This window comes from Protopterus annectens, chromosome 5.part0 (assembly GCF_019279795.1).
Source record: "Protopterus annectens isolate FY-2018-M chromosome 5.part0, PAN1.0, whole genome shotgun sequence".
Lineage (NCBI taxonomy): Eukaryota > Metazoa > Chordata > Ceratodontiformes > Protopteridae > Protopterus > Protopterus annectens.
Genome location: NC_056735.1, coordinates 1,778,734,955 through 1,778,754,377, shown reverse-complemented (window position 1 = coordinate 1,778,754,377; position 19,423 = coordinate 1,778,734,955). Strand labels below are relative to the sequence as shown.

At 38.2% G+C, this 19,423-nt stretch overlaps 1 protein-coding gene across 1 annotated transcript in view; it reads left to right on the top strand.

Moving 5' to 3' along the window:
- Positions 1-19,423, top strand: part of LCP1 (lymphocyte cytosolic protein 1) — a 550,854-nt gene that overhangs the window by 490,359 nt on the left and 41,072 nt on the right. Inside the window, exons 15-16 of the mRNA XM_044071582.1 lie at positions 8,840-8,963; positions 18,872-18,996. Of these exons, the coding sequence (XP_043927517.1) occupies positions 8,840-8,963; positions 18,872-18,996 (249 nt within the window). The remainder of the gene's footprint in view (positions 1-8,839; positions 8,964-18,871; positions 18,997-19,423) is intronic.

Sequence of the window (19,423 nt, the reverse complement as noted above, 5' to 3'; positions counted from 1 at the left end):
CCATGTCAAATGCTTTGGACAGGTCAATAAATAGTGCTGAGGAAAGGTTATTAAGGTTGCAGTTTTTGTTTATGCTATCAGTAAAGGAAAGGAGGGCAGTGGTACTGCTGTGTGAGGGTCTGAAACCATGTTGACAGCTGGAAAGTAAGTTATTTTGGGTTAAGTGGTCAAGTAATTGCCTGTGGATGCATTTCTCCATGATCTTTGCCAAAAGTGAAAGAAGGGCAATAGGGCGGTAGTTGGAGAGCTCAATGGAGTGTCCGCCTTTATAGAGGGGGATAATATGAGAGACTTTCCATAAGCTAGGTATGTGACCTTCGGTAATAGTCCTATTGATCAGAATGGAAATGGGATATGCTATAGCTTTGGCTGATAGCTGTAGAAAATCAGCAGGTAGTTGGTCTGCTGAGGGAGAGCATGGTTTCAGTTTTTGTATGAGGGTTAGAATATATGCAGTTGGGACAGGTAGCAAATGAAAAGGAGGGGGTGTGGTAGAGTTATAGGAAGGTAAAGTGAAGCTATTAGGTGATAGCTGACTAGCTAGTGTTTGGAGAGTATTAGAAAAGAAGGTATTGAATGTATTGGCTGTATTCATGGGATTATTATGGTCAGTATTTTGAGGGTTTGGTGTGGTGGATTGACTTGACCTGGGTAGAGTAATTGTTAATGCTAGTCCAGAATTTTTGTGGGTTGTTTTGGTTAGTTTGTTGAAATTGTAGGTAGTAATTTCTTTTATCAGAGAGTATAGCTTTCTTAGTGCCATTTCTTAACTGTCTAAAGGTTTGTTGGTCAAGAGGGTTTTTAGTCATTCTCCATTTGGCCCAATGTTTATTTCTAAGGTGCATTTTGTGTTTGGTTACTTTTGAAAGCCATGGGGCAGACTTGGTTTTAATTCTAATTAATCTGGTTGTAGCATGTTGGTTGAGAATGGCAAGGAAGTTAGAGTTAAAGTAATTGATGGTTTCTTCTAAAGGGAGGTGTTTTGAGGGAGACCAGTTGCAAGCTCTTAGTTCTTTTTCGAATAGCTCAGGGTTAAAGTTCTTTTTGGATCTGATATTTCTGACATATGTTGGATTGGGAGTATGGGTTTTATGCTTGATAATATAGGTAAGTGAGTGGTCACTTATATCATCAGAGAGGGTTCCTGAATCATAATTGTGAGGGTGATGGTTTATGAGAATCCAGTCTAATATTCTTGCTTTCTGGTTAGCTTTATTGATCCTGGTGGGGGATGTAATGGTTTGAGAAAAGCCATATAGGTTAATGTGGGTTGTAGGGAGGCTGCTACAATAGCAGTTCCAGTCAATGTTTATATCTCCTAGGATTATGGTTTCTTGGGGCAAGTGTTGGGATAGCCAGCAAAGAATATTTTCCATGGTGGCAATGTTATTACCAGGAGGAAGATACATACAGATGATATTAATGATTTGGCATTGTTAACATGAAGTTTGGAGATGAGAATTTCTGCATTGGAATCAAGAGGTATTTTACAGTCATAGGTGGTTAACTGTAAGCCTGATTTAAATAGAATAGCTAACCCTCCTCCTTTCTTGGCTACTCGGTCGAGTCTTAGTATGTTATATCCAGGTGGAAGGATTTCATTGTCTTTGGTAGCAAGTTTTAACCATGTTTCTGTTAAGCAGAGGATATCAAAGGAATATACTTCTACTAGAGCTTGGAGATGAGATACTTTGTTGTTTAAGCTACGTATATTAAGATGGGCTACTTGGAGGGAGTTAGATGTTTTACTAAGGGAATCAATAGGGTAGTGATTTTGGCTGTGGAGAGTACTAGGAGTTTTTGTTGGGCCTGGGTTAGGGTGGATGTCACCATCTTTTATTGAGAGTAGTAATCCTATATAGCTTGGGTTAGGGAATTTGTTGTATAGAAGTAGATTTTTCCCGAGATTAAGTGTGTTATATTTAATATGTAGTATTCTATGATACTTTGCAAGTAGGTAGTTGGGTAAATATGCTATATTAGCATGGTTAAAAAGGAATGGTAGGGATAGAGCATTAGTTTCCTTATTAGGATAGTGATGGCCTAAATGTAGTGGGTATTCATAGGAGGTGAGTAAGTAGGCAAAGGTTAGAGGAAAAAGTAGTAATAGTGTGAATAAAAGTAGGCCATATAATGGGGTGGGTGGTTTATACATTGTGCAAAATTACTAATGGATTTAAGTAGGTAGAATTTGGAAGTATAAAGGGTGAGGATGGAGAAGTGTGAAGGTTATGGTAAGATAGAAGGGAGTGTTAAGAGAAGGTAGATATGAGAGAAGATTAAAAGAGATAAAGTGTTCTGAGAGTAATGGGAAGAGGAGGAGGTGTAGCTAGTAATTTCTAGAAGTAATTGGAATAGGAAGAAGTGTGGTTAAGTAAGTATAAGAGTAGGATCTCTGGGGTGTGTGGGAATTGGGAGTAGGGAGTGGAGCGGAGTGAGCCCTCAGGGTGAACGGAACGGGTTGAGACAGATACAGATGCAGTTATAAAAAACAATCAGCAGGACTGACTCCAGAAGGTAAGTTTGAAAAGACTGATGTGGGAAAAGGATAGTGAGAACTGAGCCTAGAAGAGGTGGATGTGGACAGTAGAAGTAGAGGGTAAAGTGAGAGGACTGAATAGCAGTTAAGGAGCAGCAGGAGAAATTAATGTAAGTATCTGGGCATAAGAGATAAGAAAGAGAGAATGGCTGGGGTAAGGGAGCCACCTAGTGGACAGGTCTGATATTGCAAGGCTGATAAGAGGGAGTTAGAGTACAACAAGGAAAAAAGGTTGCTAGACAAAGGGAGTTTTAAAAAGAGGATGGGGAGAGACTGTGTGAGGTAAGGCGGGGGGTAGAGGCTGCTGGCTGTCCTAGCTCAGGACTTTCTCTAACCCTGTAGTATAGGTACAATAGTAGAAAGTCTTTCTGGCAGGAATTATTCCACAAACATACTTTACTGGTGTCCTTGAGAGAGGAATTGTAGGGTAGATAATTCAGTGAGGTGAGCCACCAATAATTGGAGTGGGTCCTTTATGCTCCTATAGATTAGTGCAGGATGCACAAGATGAGCAGGAAACTTAAGGAGGCAAGAGAGAGAAGGTAGGGATGAGAAACAGTAGTTATCACATAGCAAGGTAAGCTTGCACATACATTACACTAATCAGTCAAAGACACATACATTTATAGCAAGTTGCATTTCCAAAAATCCAAACTTTACAAAAATGGGCTAATCATTCACAGAAACAATATCAGTAGACAGCAGGTATGCCTTTCCAAAACCTTGTTAGCAACAATGTATTACTCTATAGTGCTATAGTTCAGTACCCTTTTGTAGTAGCAGTGAAATTAAATATAGCAATTAAAACATTTCTACCTACTTAACTGCAGTATTAGTAAATCATGTTAAACAATTTCTACAAGTACTATGCTAGAACTGCAGCAATAGTAAAACATGTTAAGCATTTACTTCAATACTATGCTAACACTTACACGGTACAAGGTTGGTCTGTGGGGAGAATTCAAGCATCAGGGTAATAAACTATTTAGTGTTGTACAAAAGCCTTTTATAGGCTTTGGAGACCCATGTATTAACAAACACACTCAGAGAAAGGTCCGCTTGAGTGGGAGTTAAGGAAATTAGTTTAAATCAGTTTTTGCAGTTCACCAAAGCCTAATGTCGGCTTTCAACTGCACCAGAGGCAGCGCTGCAAACTATTCAGACCCACTGTGCGAGCAAGCACAACTAAACATTTTAGTGTAAAAATATACAATAATACACTAATACACAAATAAACCAATATACTTAATACACTAAATAAACTATTAATGTAGCTTAAAACGCCTTATACAGGCTTCGGAGACCCATGTATAAACAGGCACAATCAGAGAAAGGTCTGCTTGAGTGGGAGTTAAGGAAATTAGTTTAAATCAGTTTCTGTAGTTCATCAAAGCCTAATGTCGGCTTTCAACTGCACGAGCGGCAGCGCTGCTAACTATTTGGACCCACTGAGCAAGCAAGCACAACTAAACAATTTAGTGTAAAAAAATACTATATTACACTAATACATTAAATAAATAAATATACTTAATACACTAAATAAACTAGTGTAGCTCAAAACGCCTTATACAGGCTTCGGAGATCCATGTAAAAACAGGCACACTCAGAGAAAGGTCCGCTTGGGTGGGAGTTAAGGAAATTAGTTTAAATTAGGGTTTGTAGTTCACAAAATCCTAATGTCGGCTTTCAGCTGCACGAGAAGCAGCGCTACAAACTATTCAGACACACTGTGTGAGCAAGCAGAACTGAACAAGACAGGGGCTTTTATTCTCTTTCAAGAACTCCATGAGGGTGACGAGAATTCAAGGATCAGGGAAATAAACTATTTAGTGTAGCTCAGAACGCCTTAGACAGACTTTGGAGACCCACGTATAAACAGGCACATTCAGAGAAAGGTCCGCTAGAGTGGGAGTTAAGGACAGTAGTTTTAAATCAGTTTGTTTTTTTTTGTAGTTCCCTAAAACCTAATGTTGGCTTTCAACTGCACGAGAGGCAGCACTGCAAACTATTCAGACCCACTGTGCGAGCAATCACAACTGAGCAAGACAGGTAGTTTTTATGCACTTTCAAGAACTCCATGAGGGTGACGGAGTTCAGTGAGCCGAGTCAGGGAGATCAAACAAACACTACCAAATGGCACTCTTAGCTCTAGATAAGCAAGGGAAAATACCTACTAATCTGCCAATCACCGCTTTTAACAACACCTACAAAGCCTTCACAAACAGACTTTTAGGGCTAAATCAGAAGGCTAGCAATCTAGCAATCTGTCCTGTGATTATGGTACATTACTGGGGATGTATCTGCTTATCAGGGACAGAAACTCCTCCCTTCCTATCAGAGTGAGTTAGCTGGCAAAGCCAGTCTTTATCCCTGGCTCCAACAGCACCACTCAACCTTGGGTGGTCTGGATTGTAGCAAGGGCTCCATTCTTCTACTACATGGAACCAGACATGCTATACATTTTCTGAAGAATATAATGTCTGAAACTCAAATATTTCTCATTAGTGATTTGCAAGAAAACCACAAATTTTATAAGGAATAGATCAAAATATGAGGCAATGTCAGGGATATTCTGTAAAATCAGAGTTAGTTTTTAACTTGGTGTCACACAAGCAGTCCACAAAGAATAAATATTCCAATGCATTTCATAAAGATGTATTATAATCCTGTAAAGCTAAATCATAAGCAGAAGAGACAACAAGAGGGAAAGTTGCCATCATCCACTGCCAGCCCCCTCCCCACACACATACATTTAGTGATTGTAATGCACACTTAATAATGTGCGTCAGAAAAAACACAGATTTTATGAAGCTGTGACCAAAATGATGAGGCAAAGTAATGTACATTGTGTGAATTTAGTGACAGGTCTTGGTTACTTTCTTTCATAAAACAGTGGCCAGACAGAGAATAAATATTCCATCTTACTCCATACAAAAGCACTCTAGTCATGTAAACCCAGACTGTAAACAGGCAAACAAGATGCTAAGTTGTTTTCATCTGTATTCAGCTCCACCCCCCCCATCACACCCATTTAGTGACTGCAGTCCTTAATGCAGTTGTTGAATAAGGTTAAGGCTCAGAAGCTAGAGTTCCTGTAGCACAAGGTTTGGTTCCTTCTGTCCTCATTTGTCTGTTACATGACCTTGAACAAGTCAATTAGCCACACTGCTCCCAGGTTGCCCCTGAAAAAGGACATCTGCCCAGTGGACCCACCTGTTTAACAAATGGGTATTATTATTAATATTATTATTATTTCTCAAAACAAAGGTTGTGAAGTACAGTCTAAAAATGTTAGCCAAAGACAAGGACATTCTGTGAAATGAATGACAATTTCAGCCCTGCTTTGTATAGAATAGTTAGAAATTAAATATTCCAATTTATTTCACATAAATGCACACTAGCCCTTAATGCCAAACATAATATTTTGAAAAATAAAAAGGACAAGCTGTTTTCATCCATAGCATATGTAGCACCCCATCTGGTTGCCCACCAGCATAATTAAAAAAGCTCACCCCACATTACTGTAACTGCAAAATCAGCAAACTGCAACCACAGCTCTCCATACTACACTATGTACTATTCACGGACTTTCTCATTGCATTCCCAATAGTTCATGGGAAGGTGACAGAAATGTTAGGTAGTGTCTCAGCATCTGTTTATTTATGTACTTTTGTAAGTAAAGAAGCATTTCTTTACTTAAAATTAGATAAATAAGGCACCTGAGATAAAAATAAGCATAAGGCTGCTCATATGTAAATGGCAGACATTCTGGGTATATAAAATGGTAAATACTCAAGCTGGCATCTGTCATTTAACATTTTGTTTTGTTTTGTTTTATAACTAAAAACACTTCTTATAAATCACTTGCTGTGTTCAGCACAAAAGGTAGCTGAAATAAGTTGGCAGTGATGAACATAACACAATATTTTGAAATCACATTATTTTCTTCACTAACCATGGTCTTCTCTAACGTTGTGACCCTGGTCACCCAACCAGATTGTCTCTATAATAATCTACCACTGATCATCCACAATCAGAGCCAATGTCTGCAGTATTCTGCATTATGCCCACCAACATCAATGGAGAAAGTACGGACAGCATCTGGCATTCCACCAGCTTAAATACCAACAGACTGTGAAAAGTTTTTGTGTGGATAAGACAGCTATAAGGGACCTAGTTGAATAGTGTCACCCACAAGTAGAATCAAGGGGGGTGGTTTGTGTACAGCATGCAAAGGAGCATATCTAATTCCCCAAGTCTGCACAGGAGAACCTACATCATGGATGCATTTTACAACATTGCCAGTTTTCTAAGGTCTTAGGAGCCATAACCCAAACTGTTCCATAGAGATTAGAATACATCCAAGAGTAAGGCTTCCACTCTCTCTGAATTTCCAGGTGGTCTGTAATGCACAAAGCATTATTAATCAGGGTCTACATTAGAGCACCGAACATTTGAAATGTCGAGTTTTCTAATATCGACCCATTTTCAGCTGAAAATATCGAAGAAACAGAAAACCAAATTCTTTCCTAGGGAAAGAATTCGGTTGTCTGTTTCTGTTGCTTTGGTATTTTCAGTGCTCTGGTGGAAAGTTACGGGTCGGGTTCAGGTAAGTGTGCGATTGTGTGAACGTGTGTGTTAGGGCGGGTTAGGTGAGTTAGGGTTAGGGCTCGGGTCAGATAAGTGTGCGATTGTGTGGACGTAAGGGTTAGATTGGGGTACGTGAGTTAGGGTTAGGGCATGGGTGAGGTGACTGTGCGATAGTGACGGACCTTAGGGTTAGGGTTTGGGTTAAGGTAAGTGGATAGTTAGTGGTGTATGTATAGTTTAGTGTAGGGTTAGGTGTACGAGTTTAGGTGTATGTGTGTGGATTGCTGTTTGTTTGGTGTGCTTGTATTGTGTGTATGTGTTTTGGAACAGCAAATTTTTTCCTAGGGAAAAAATTTGCTGTTCCGAATGTTCGATGTTTTGTATTTTCAATTGCTAGGGTTCGATATTAGAACACTCGACATTTCAAATGTTCGGTGTTCTAAATATAGACCCATTAATAACATGTCCTTGCATCACCGGGGCACTTCCCATATTTCATATATTTGGCACGATTATCTCATCATTAAGCGAATGCTATAAGAGTGAAAAGAAAAAGAGCGACTGTTTTAGAGGGAATGCAAAAAGATCAAACCAGAAGAAAGACTGAAAAACAATATTTTTGCAGGGGGTCATGCACTGTTGCACCACCCATATTCCCTGCGTATCATATATAACAACTCTGTGATCGCATAATAGTGGGATAAGGCAAATTTTCCAGACCCCACTGTTCCACAGTCGCACATGGAAAGCAGCCAAAAGGCTCTTATGAGTGTTCGCTCTTACAAACTGCAACCTTTGATATATGTCCAGCCTAAACAAAAGGGTCATCAAATGCTGAAGAGTATTGCATGTCACCTCACTGGTAAAATTCAGAAAGGTATGTTTGTCTAACAGGTGAAATGGAGCTAATGCATTCAGCATTATTTGTAATCATTATAATATTTAACATATGTCACTCATGTCTGTCAGCAGAGATATAAGCATGTAATAAGCATGTCTCCATTTTCAGTTCAGTGTTATCGTTGCTGCTGATTTTGCTTACATTTGCTAAGCTGCAGCCATTTTGTAAGACTTGCATGGAAATGCAGTCTGGTACATAATTGGAGGAGAAAGTGTTTAAAACTGCAGTTTGATTTAAGAGAGGAAATGATGAATAGTGTTTTTTATCATATATATTTGGTAATGGGTCTATTGCTGGCCTTTTCAACCCTAGAATTTCTGGCACCTGCAGTGTTATCACAATAAATACTACAGTTCACTTAATGAATTTTGTAGGGCGTTAGTGTTAAGTACTGCATTTTTTTCAGACATGCAGCTTTTATGTAGTTTGTAAGATCTTTTATTTACTGTTTGTGTAAAATGTTGGTTATAAGTTTAAACTTTTTGTTGTCACTGCTTTCTTTTTTATTTGACAGTAGTCTGAAATAATAGTCCAGTCTGCTCATAGCAGTGGTTATTCCAAGACTTTTATCTGTTCATTCCACTTTTGATTGTCATTTAATGTTACGTGATAACGTCTTTTTCTACCAGGGACAAAGGCATAGAATCCTTCCTTCCTTCCTTGATTGGAAAATTAATTTTCCATCTGTTGCATTAAAGTCCACTAATTCATCCATACTTTTGTGATGTTTTCCAAATATGCATATATTTATTATCCATGCTGTTTATAAAGCATACATTTCTGTTTTTTTTTCTTTTCATTTTGTTTAGGTATACTCTGAATATGCTTGAGGAGCTTGGAGATGGCCAGAAAGTCACTGATGACACCATTGTAACCTGGGTAAATCGGATATTGCAAGAAGCTGGAAAATGTTCTTCAATCTCTGGATTTAAGGTACATTTTGTTTAATGGTGTGCTATAATTAAATCAAAAGGTGCTTCAACAAAATATTATTTTAAGGGTGTGTGCACACACAACAAAGTATTAGTTTAAGGGTGTGCACACTTATGCAACTAGCATATTGTATGTTTTTTATTTTTATATTATTTTCCCCAGATTTGTTTGTTTTTCAATTGAATTGTACATGTTATAGGTCACATTGAAGGTGGGAAAAGTTTTGAAATTCTTTATTGTGATCTCATTTTTTATATCACAAAAATCTGGCATTTTAACAGGGGTGTGTAAACTTTTTTTTATCCACTGTATATAGCTGAGTAAATACAACATTTCTGAGGAAGACTTGAAATGCTTTGAGGTACTAGAGTAAGTATAAATAGGGAAAGAAAAAGGCATAATATGCTAGTACTATGAAGTATAGAGCTAAAGAAAGTCAGAGGGTGTGCATGAAAGTGCAGTATATAGAGTTAGTCAGGTGGGTAGCAAGAGCAAAGCCAGGTGTTTTCTAAGTGAGTAAACAGAAGGTTTTTAAATTGTACTATGGCGCAGATGGATGTGATGGAAGTGGGAAGTTTATTCCATATTTTAGGAATGATGTTAGAGAATAAGGATTTTCCAGCTGAGTTGTTAGCCTTGGTGGATTTTACTAGGAGTTTGTCACTGGAACGGAGTGTTCTAGTGGTGGTGTATGGTTGTATAAGATCTTGGTGGGCCGGGGTTTTATCTGGTTTTTGGAGTATTTTATGAGTGAAGGTTAGTTGCTTGTTTTGGAGGAGCTAAGGGAGTTATAGCCAGTTTAATTGTCTAAGGGCAGTACAGTGGTGTGTTTTATTAGGGGAGTTTGTAGCAAACTTGGCTATTTTATTGTAACATGTCTCTAGTTTATTAAGGCTTAATTTGTGTAGGTTGGTTAGTATTGGGGAGGGGTAGATTAGGGGTGACAGGAGGTGTGTCCGGGCAATGGTAGCTTTTGTGGATCTGGTTAAAAATTTCTTGTTTCTGAAAGGAGGCCTAATTTTTTATGAACTTTTTTGATAGTTTCGGCTATGTGGTTATCAAATTTTAGATTGTCAATTTCGACCCCTAGCAGTTTGGTATGTGTCAGTGGGGTGCTAATAGTTTTGCTTTTCGACTCTAGAGTGAAGTCTGGGAATGTCGTAGGTGTTATTGAGGGGTAGAAGAGGAGGAGCTTGGTTTTATTCTGGTTTAGAATGAGTTGTGAGTTGATAAGCCAGGATTCTACTGATAGAAATGTGTTCTGGGTTATGATGTGGAGGTCCTGTATGGTAGGGGCAGAGCATATGAGGGTAGAGTCATCTGTGTATTGTATCACAGATGCTTGGTGGGTACAGGTGTGGCATTTGTTGGTAAAGAGGGAGAAAAGTAGTGGTCATAAAACTGAGCCTTGTGGGAGTCCTAGGGAGACTGTGAGGAAAGTGGACAGGTATTGTTGCCACAGTACAACCTGTTGTTGGCCTGACAGGTAGTTTTGTTAACACGTAACAGTGGGAGCACTAAGGTTTAGGGAGGAGAGGACTTTGATCAGTTTGTTGTGGTTTACCATATCAAATGCTTTGGATAAGTTTAGGAATATGGAGGATACGAATTGTCCTGAATTTCTAAGATGGTTGACTGTATTAGTAAAGGACAAGGGGGCCATAGCTGTACTATGATGGGGGAAAAATCCATGTTGTGTGATTGCTAATAGATTGTGGGCTTTGAGGTAGTCCATGAGGTGAGTATAGACCACCATCTCTAGGATTTTGGATAGGGGTGATAGAATAGCAATCAGGCGGAAGTTACTAAGTTTGGTTGAGTTGCCTCCTTTGTGAAGAGGTATTTATTATAGGGGATATTTTCCAGATAGCAGGTACTATGCACTCTGACATACATCAATTTTGCTGAATGCTGTTTCAGAGAAAATGCTTCAGAAAAAAACACTTCCATCAGTAGTGGAGAATTCACTTTTTTACACTGGTGTATGACCTTGGAGTAGTTTTAAGTCAGGTATGTGAGGGGTACCCCTTCACATGATGGTGTGGCAGTAGGAGGATGCACCCCTGAAAAAATAAATGCTCCAGGGTTTGCTGATAGTGGTTTAGGAGATCTATTTTCACTTAAATGGCGTTCAGTGAAAGTGGTGTTGATCTAGCAACATGATCTTATCACGCATTTCTTTCATTTAGTCACTTCTGTTGGAGATTTCCTGTGACACACATTTGCCCATTGTACCATTCTGTAGAACTTTAATTAGAGACAGACTTGAAAGCTGGGCAACATTCTTGCTTTGTATGTTGCATTTTCCCACGCTACCACATCTTACATTTTCGCCTGTATCTCTCTCAGTTTTATCTTTCTCCCACCAATTTCTTTGCCTTGAAGGTACCTGCATGGTGATAATAACTCACCCCAAACAGGTGTCAATGTGCAGTTTCACTAATTTGCACAAGTGCTACATGGTCACTGCCAGTGGGAGGTTCAATTTACCTGTCTCTTTCCTTTGCCTTTATCAAGCCTTTTTGCAGTTCTGTACCTCACAAATCATTGTTTTCTGTTTAACTGCCTTAATTACTTCCACAAGAAAAAATAAGCTCACTCACTCATGCCCTCTAACAACTGCCACCCCCAGTAGCATTGCCCTAAAATAAGTACAAAAATATAAATAACTTGACCTCACACTACATCCTACCCTCTCCCTCAAATCTCCTACCGCCAACATTGTTAAGAAATTAGTTACAAAAGTTATTAATTACACAACTTATTAGTTACCCATCTTATGAATTACTGACTCTGTTGCTCATCATCTCATCATTAAAGGAAGACCGACACCATGGAAAGAATGTACTAATTCCAAGACTCGAATATCACTACAAATGCTTATATTGTACTCTACATAAACCACCCATCTCTTCCAAACACCACCAATGCCACCGGAAGAGTTTTTAAATCTAGCCCCTCATAACAAGAATCCCTGCATCTCACTACAGAAGAGTAACTACCTCCCATCCCAGCTAGATCCGCAATCCTCCTGTCATGTCTGACAATTAAAATCCTGCACGAACACTACTGCCCTTCCCTGTAAGGAAAACTACAAGTGAAACACTCTTGCTACTCCCTAAGATGTCAAGACGGTAGTGCCATAAATCTCACAATCAGTAAAAAGAGCTTTAGCGAAAGTGTTCTTGCCACTTGAAACAGGCACCCTCAGGATATTAGACAATTTGCAAATTATAAATCAAAACACTTTACAAACACCTAAAGGACTACTACAAATATTTTACTACATAAAAAATGTTTCTTAGACAAAGGTTACGTCTGCTACTCCTTCTACAACAAAATTCTAGCTATCAGCTTGTCTAATTCACCTGAATCCTAACACAGGGACTAAGCAATGTGAAGACATTTACATAAATACCCTGCACTTCTAGGCTTTACTGTTTCTACTTGCCTATGCTTCCTATTCATTTGGTTATGCTCCTTTGCCAGGGGTGTACTTCCCATTGATAATTTTACATTTTGGGGCCTTCTCACACTAAATTTGCAATCCACAGACTACCTCTAAAGACTGACATATATAGTCTTGTTCTGTTACAGGATAAACATATTGAGAATGTTTTCTTGGTTTATAACTATCATCAAAGACTACATCAGACACATTCATGTTGATCTTAGTATATGACAACAATCGTTTCTATTTCATTCAGATCACCAGATGCATCCTTCCTAATCTAAAATCATATCACAAAAATACACAGATATTACCATTCTCTCCTTCTTAACTTCGTACGTCAAACATCCTTCCTCACTATCCTGGTTTATTTTTGCCAACCTGAACAGTTGCATCCCCGTAAATTCCACAATCCATCCATCTATCCATCCACAACACCTTTTTCCCATTTTTGCACATGGGGTCGGGTTGTCACTTCAACAGTGACAATCATCTTGAGCCAAGGTTTACACCACTGGGTAGCTAGCTGTGCAGCAGGCAATTAATTCCACAATAATATATATAAATAAATTACAATTAGACACTGTATTAGTAATTACTACCAACTTCTCCCAGTCTTATCATGCCATATCCCCTTTTTACCAGAAAAAGCCTGCAGCCCCATATGAAATGAATCCCAGCATTGCATGAATCAGGTAACGTGTAAACCTATGCCAAGCAGTGAAAAAAATAAAAGTCTTCACTCGTAATCATATGAGTCTTCACAATTTCTGCCTAATAATGTTCTATCCTGCTTCTTACATCTTCTTTTCCCACACAAATTTCAGTCAACCCTCTGCAGAATGTAATAATTACCCCTTCAGTTTGTAGCTATCTTCCCAGAAACCTACTTTGTTTGACCAATCTTTCCACCATCTTAGACAAAATGATACACTTCTCTATGTTAATGGAAAATGTCCTTGTAGAGTAACTCCAGCACATTGTTTTTCACAGTTACGTACCTCCAGATTGTCTGCAAGTACAAAAGCCTTAATTTCAGGTGCAGCCCAGATGCATTCTTCTAATTACCATTTTCCATCATATAAAATCCTGGTATAATATACACATAGATATATATATATATTGATATATAGATTATATATATATATATATATATATATATATATATATATATATATATATCCCCATCCAAGCACACACACACACAACACAAGCACACCAAAAATTACCCACACCCTACCTTACCCCCTTACAAGGTCCACTGGCACACACTTGCCTGCTCCTAACCCCCCTTAACTCCCCTAACTATCCTCCTGGCTCCCGCTAACCCACCCTAACCTAACCCCTACTAACCCACCACCCTATGGCCCTACCCTAACTCCCACTTAACACCCCCCTCCCCTAACCTACCCTAACCCACCCCCACCCTACCCCCCCCTATCCCTATCCCCACCCCTTACCCATCTTTACCTCCCCACACCTCTAACGTCACTCACTACGTCATCAGCCTTTCCCCAGCCTTTCGTTGGTGTTTCGGTTGTTGTCATCGTCATCGTCGGTCGGGTCGGTCTTCGATGTTTGTTCTTTTTTACTCGCGATTCCGGTCTCGTTCGTTTTTTGGTCTTCTGGGCTCAATTTCGCTGTCGTCTTCTCTCGCTGTCGACGAAGTCAGGTAGAACCATATATATATATATATATATATATATATATACATAGATATATATATGTTCCACTGAACGAGCCACTAAAGGTAGTATAAACCTTGTATCATGGCAGAACTTAACTATTTATTTCACATAGTGTTATTAAATGCCCAGTTCTCTCACGCTCGTGTATGCATGTTTAATATCAAGCTAGTCAGATACTTTTCCTTAATTGAAAACACAATAAATGTTCACAAAGTCCTTTATAGTTAATAAAATCATATCTCATAAAGTTAATAATATACAGTACATAAATTTCCTCTGTGCCATACATTTGATACTTACTAATATTAAACCATTATAATTTCCATCCATCAGTCAGTAAACTTACTAGCATTTCTGTGGCATGCAAAGATAAAGCCTTGACTACTGAAGAGATGCCCAAGTTCAAGTAGAGGCTTGAGTGGCTGTAGAAACTCACCACGGTAGGGGGAGGAAAAGTGGCTTCTGCTGGCTCACCCATCACGTGGTGAGGGAGCCATCTCTGGTTCACAAAAGAGTGACACCTAGCAAGAGCACTAGGTTTTATCTTGTAGAGTTCAGGACTGTCGATATGTACTATCATGGGGTATTCACACCTAGTAGCGAGGGGAATTTGGCATATAGAGGCATACTTCCCCTCTGGAGACAGTGATGGTGGAGCTCTGGGGAGATAAAGAGTGAACAGGGGGATACTCCTGAGGGGAAAGAGTAGGATGCCATCAGGACCAGCAAGGTATCCTTCTCCCTGCCACCTGACTCTTGTCAAGAAACACAGTTGGTCAGGATTTCAAGCGAGGAACAAATGATTTGTAGTCCAGGAGTGCCTGGCTCCCAATCCCCCCCCCAAATGAATGGACTGACTGGGTGCTGGTAGTGGAGGTATCAGACGAAGTTCAGAGAGCGATCCTGGGGAGAGCCAAAAAAAAAAAAAGTAGAAAAAAGATAAAGTTGCCAGCATTTTGTTGCCCATAGCTGACATGAGTAATGATCTCTACTTATTTCATATCACTTTCATCAGTTTCTTAGAGCTTTACCTAGGATTTATCAAGACAAAACTTCTTATGTGTAAAATGGGCAGTAAAATTAGCTTGAGACTTTATTTGCTTTTATTTTTCACAAGCAAAAGGCAAACAATTTAAAGATCATCAAAACAGCATCTATGTGGCGGGGGTTTCAACAGCACCTACCACACCCCTTTACTTTCATTTACTAAGTCTGAGATTGCATTGACTTACAGTAAGATCAAAGTGCACTTCAGAGTACATTTCTGTTATGCTGTATCTCTGTGCTATGTGATCCCATAAAATACAATTCTACCTTCAGTGGATAAAATACCAAAAAAAAAAAAAATAAGAAAAATACTGAAATAGTGAATAACTTACATGTTATACTATGCATATAATATATATAATATAGTATATGCATATCTTAAGTAAGGAATACCTTACTCAACAAAGGCTATGCTCCTGTCATACTCCTGGCTAGTTTTCTCATGCCATTAATTAAATGTTTCTTTCCTGCTGTCTTCTCCTTGTCTTACTTCTACCAAATGAAAATACCACAATGGTTTATTTTAGTTATATATCTAATGAGTTTCATATTACTATCTGTAGTAAGGCTTAAGAAATGTGCTGTTTTTCTGTTTTACATTCCTTTTTTGTAAATCGTGATTGTTAGCAACTGTTAAACTTTTTTGTGTATTGTTTGTAAATCTTTTTAAAAAAATGTTTGTAATCTTTTTTTTATTCTATTGTTATGGAGATTTTCTTCATGGGTCTTTGCTGAAAACGGGCTGCTTGCCCTGATTCCCCTTTAGTTAACTGGTTAACTAATGTAAAATAAATAAATAAATAAAATATCAACAGTTTTACCCACTTTTACACCTTTAATTATTTGCCAAGCTTTTGCCCATGAGCAGAAATCTGGTTCATAAACACCTCATCACATCCCCTCATATCTTCATGCACACCACTATCTTGGTCTTGAAACACCAACAGCTTACTCCCTGCTGATTGCATGAGCTCCTCCTTATTTTGTACCATCTCATAATCTTTACTCCATACCGAATTAATCTTTCTGTTGTTCCTCACTTCCTATTTTTAAACAAGTCCTTCATAGGATTCCTGCAATTCCATTCTTCCATGACTTTCTGGTGCTTCACAATGTGATCCCAAATTTGGGCATAATTTAATTCCTTCAGTGACCTACCATTCAAATATAAATATTGCAACGTATGCTTCCTACCTAATATGCTTTACTTCCTGCTTCCTTTCTTTTTTCAAAAATTCAGCAGCATTTTACTTTCTCACCCATTCCCCTATCTCTGCACAGACCTCAAGCAAAAATAATTTCAGAATGCAAAATACAGTAAGCTGTAATAAACCTATTCATTGCAATATTTTCCTATGAACCTTCTATCCTCTGATGCTCTATTATGTGTGTGCCGAAAACCCCCTTTAGACAAAAGGCTTACTCAGTAGTTAATTCACTATCCTCCCTAATGAAATACATAAGTAATACTACCCGGCTTGACAATGTTAAACAACCCCACCCGTTAAACAAAATACAGTAACTTATTTGTGACACTATATATCTTTTACTCCACACCTGATTCCAGAAGGTAGGATGTTGGCAGTACCCATTCGTGTCAACAGGAACTTGTGAAACCCTACACCCAATTACAAAAGGGGAATCAGACTGGTCTTGTCAAGTTAATTGAGCTTTGTACATTGTTGAGGTTGAATCAGTGGTGAATCCCATTGAAATAAATGGGCTTTCGTACTGGTGTGAAAGTTCTACCTGCATGTGGAACTAGATACTGCAGGCAGATACTGGGTGGGAAGCTGGACTGCCTGTATTACCTATTTCCAAATACAGGAAGAGCTGTACTATAGACATCAGGAGTCAAGAGACCTGCCTGGGACAATGCATGTGTGTGGTAGTGGGTAATGTGAGCCCTTCCCCAAACTCCTCTCAGGATGGCTCCTTCCTCAGTCATTTAAAAAAAGGATTATGCTGCCTGGTAGTTTAGCAGCCTGATATTCTTGTACCTCCTTTTGAACACAGTCAGTGTAGTTATGACAGCCATCATGCCTGCATTCACCAGTCTGCCGCAAAAATGGAACATTGGTAATGAATGGCCTCATGGCTGAGTACCTTCACCTTTAATTCAGAACTGGGAGCCTGCCTGCAATACCAGGTCAGTTATACAGATGGAGCTGCTCTGCATGAGAACTTTGGCTGGACACAGCATCTCAGCTGAGGCCTCGGGCAGCTTTGGCACTATGCTCAGATGTAGTAACATAGTTCATTAACACAGAATATTACTGCATTACATTATTGTGTCTGGACTTAGTAGGCTCCAGTTCTATTCAAAAACCCAGCATTATATTTTTGTAACAGCTATAATGTTTCTCCATTTTTGTTTCTGCTGAATTCCAGTTATTATTTAGCTAAGAAAACTACCTTCCTGAATATTGTTTTGGCAAAATGCTTTGGATTATTGATTTTCTGTACTTCAATAGTAGATCATTATAATAAATATTTTATAAGGTGATTTCAGAATTAACTAAATAAATCATTTGTCTACATGACAGATTAGCTGTCAACAATATATTTAATTAATAATTAATTAATTAATTAATTAATTAATTAATTAATTAATGAATTGCATTTGTTTAACAGGATGGTCCACTGGGCAATAGTGAGCCCATTTTCAGTGGAGGCCCGGGGATAAAAGCTCCACACTAAAATGAACAATACATAATGGACAATAAAGTACGATAGGTCAATATGAACAGTACAACAAATTGAGTGGTCGCAGTTGACAATTTAATTATTAGAGTATACAATTTAAAATCAAAGTAAAGTATTGGAGTACACTATTAAGGACAAAGTGGATTACATCCTAAAAATATAACAAGTTAGAAAAATTAAATTATATATGTGAGTAGCTTAGTCTGAGTAACTAACACTTGTGAAGTTATAAGTTTGAGTATAGGAGATCAAGCACAGCAGGCAGAAACAGCACAGAAATAAAGTAAGTGTATCAGAATAGAAATAAATGAAGGTATGACAATATAGTATATAAAGCAGTTGATAAGACATCTTCTTGTGATATTAGGTAATTAATACTTTAAGATGATGCCAACTAATAAATGTGACCTCATGAGGAAAGCTTGACATCATTATTAACAATATTGCCATATACCATAATAATAATGCCATATTTTAAGGGTGTGAATAGAAAACTGTAAAGCAAAGGTCTGTATTTTTTATTTTTGTAGCATTTTCAAATAGTAGTAGTAAAGGTATGTTTCTGTAAAAGGTGTCACCACCAATTCATTAATGCCTATTGTAAATTTAGCATGGTTGGCATTTTCACAGAAGAGCCTAAATGGGTGAAAGACCATTATGTGTGGCTACAACAGAGGTTATACATTTTAGTCATGCTATTATGCTGGTTATAACACCAGCTGTAATATGCAGGTTTTATAAAGTGTAAAATATACCTAATCTGGTCATCTTAAGTGGTTGTCTTGGCTGTTATCACCTTGATCTCCTTTCCTCATTGTTACTTTTGACTGTTTAATTTTTCTGTTATGTTAGTTTTGTTATGAGACCTCAGTTTGTGTAGTTACTCATTTCACTCTTGTGTGGTGTTTCTCTTTTTCCCATCAACAGATCCAAAAGTATTAACATATATATATTTCCACATTATAGAATCACAGTATGAAAATATTTTTTTTTTTTGTTTTCTTTATTTGTTTCAGGATCCTAAAATCAGTACTAGCTTGCCAGTCCTTGATGTTATTGATGCCATTCAGCCAGGATCAGTTAGGTATGACCTTTTGAAAACAGAAGACCTAACAGATGAAGAGAAGCTCAATAATGCAAAGTAAGTAAAGCAGTATAACTGTGCTGTACTGTATAAGGTACAGTTTGGCATTTATACCAACCTGAATTATCCAGTTATGCTACAATGTAACTGTGCTGTACTGTATAAGGTACGGTTTGGCATTTACACCAACCTGAATCATCCAGTTAAGATACAATATAACTGTGCTGTACTGTATAAGGTAAGGTTCGGCATTTACACCAACCTGAATCATCCAGTTATCCTACAGTGTAACTGTGCTGTACTGTATAATGTAAGGTTCGGCATTTACACCAACCTGAATCATCCAGTTAAGCTACAATGTAACTGTGCTGTACTGTATAATGTAAGGTTTGGCATTTACACCTCCCTGAATCATCCAGTTATGCTACAATGTAACTGTGCTGTACTGTATAAGGTAAGGTTCGGCATTTACACCAACCTGAAT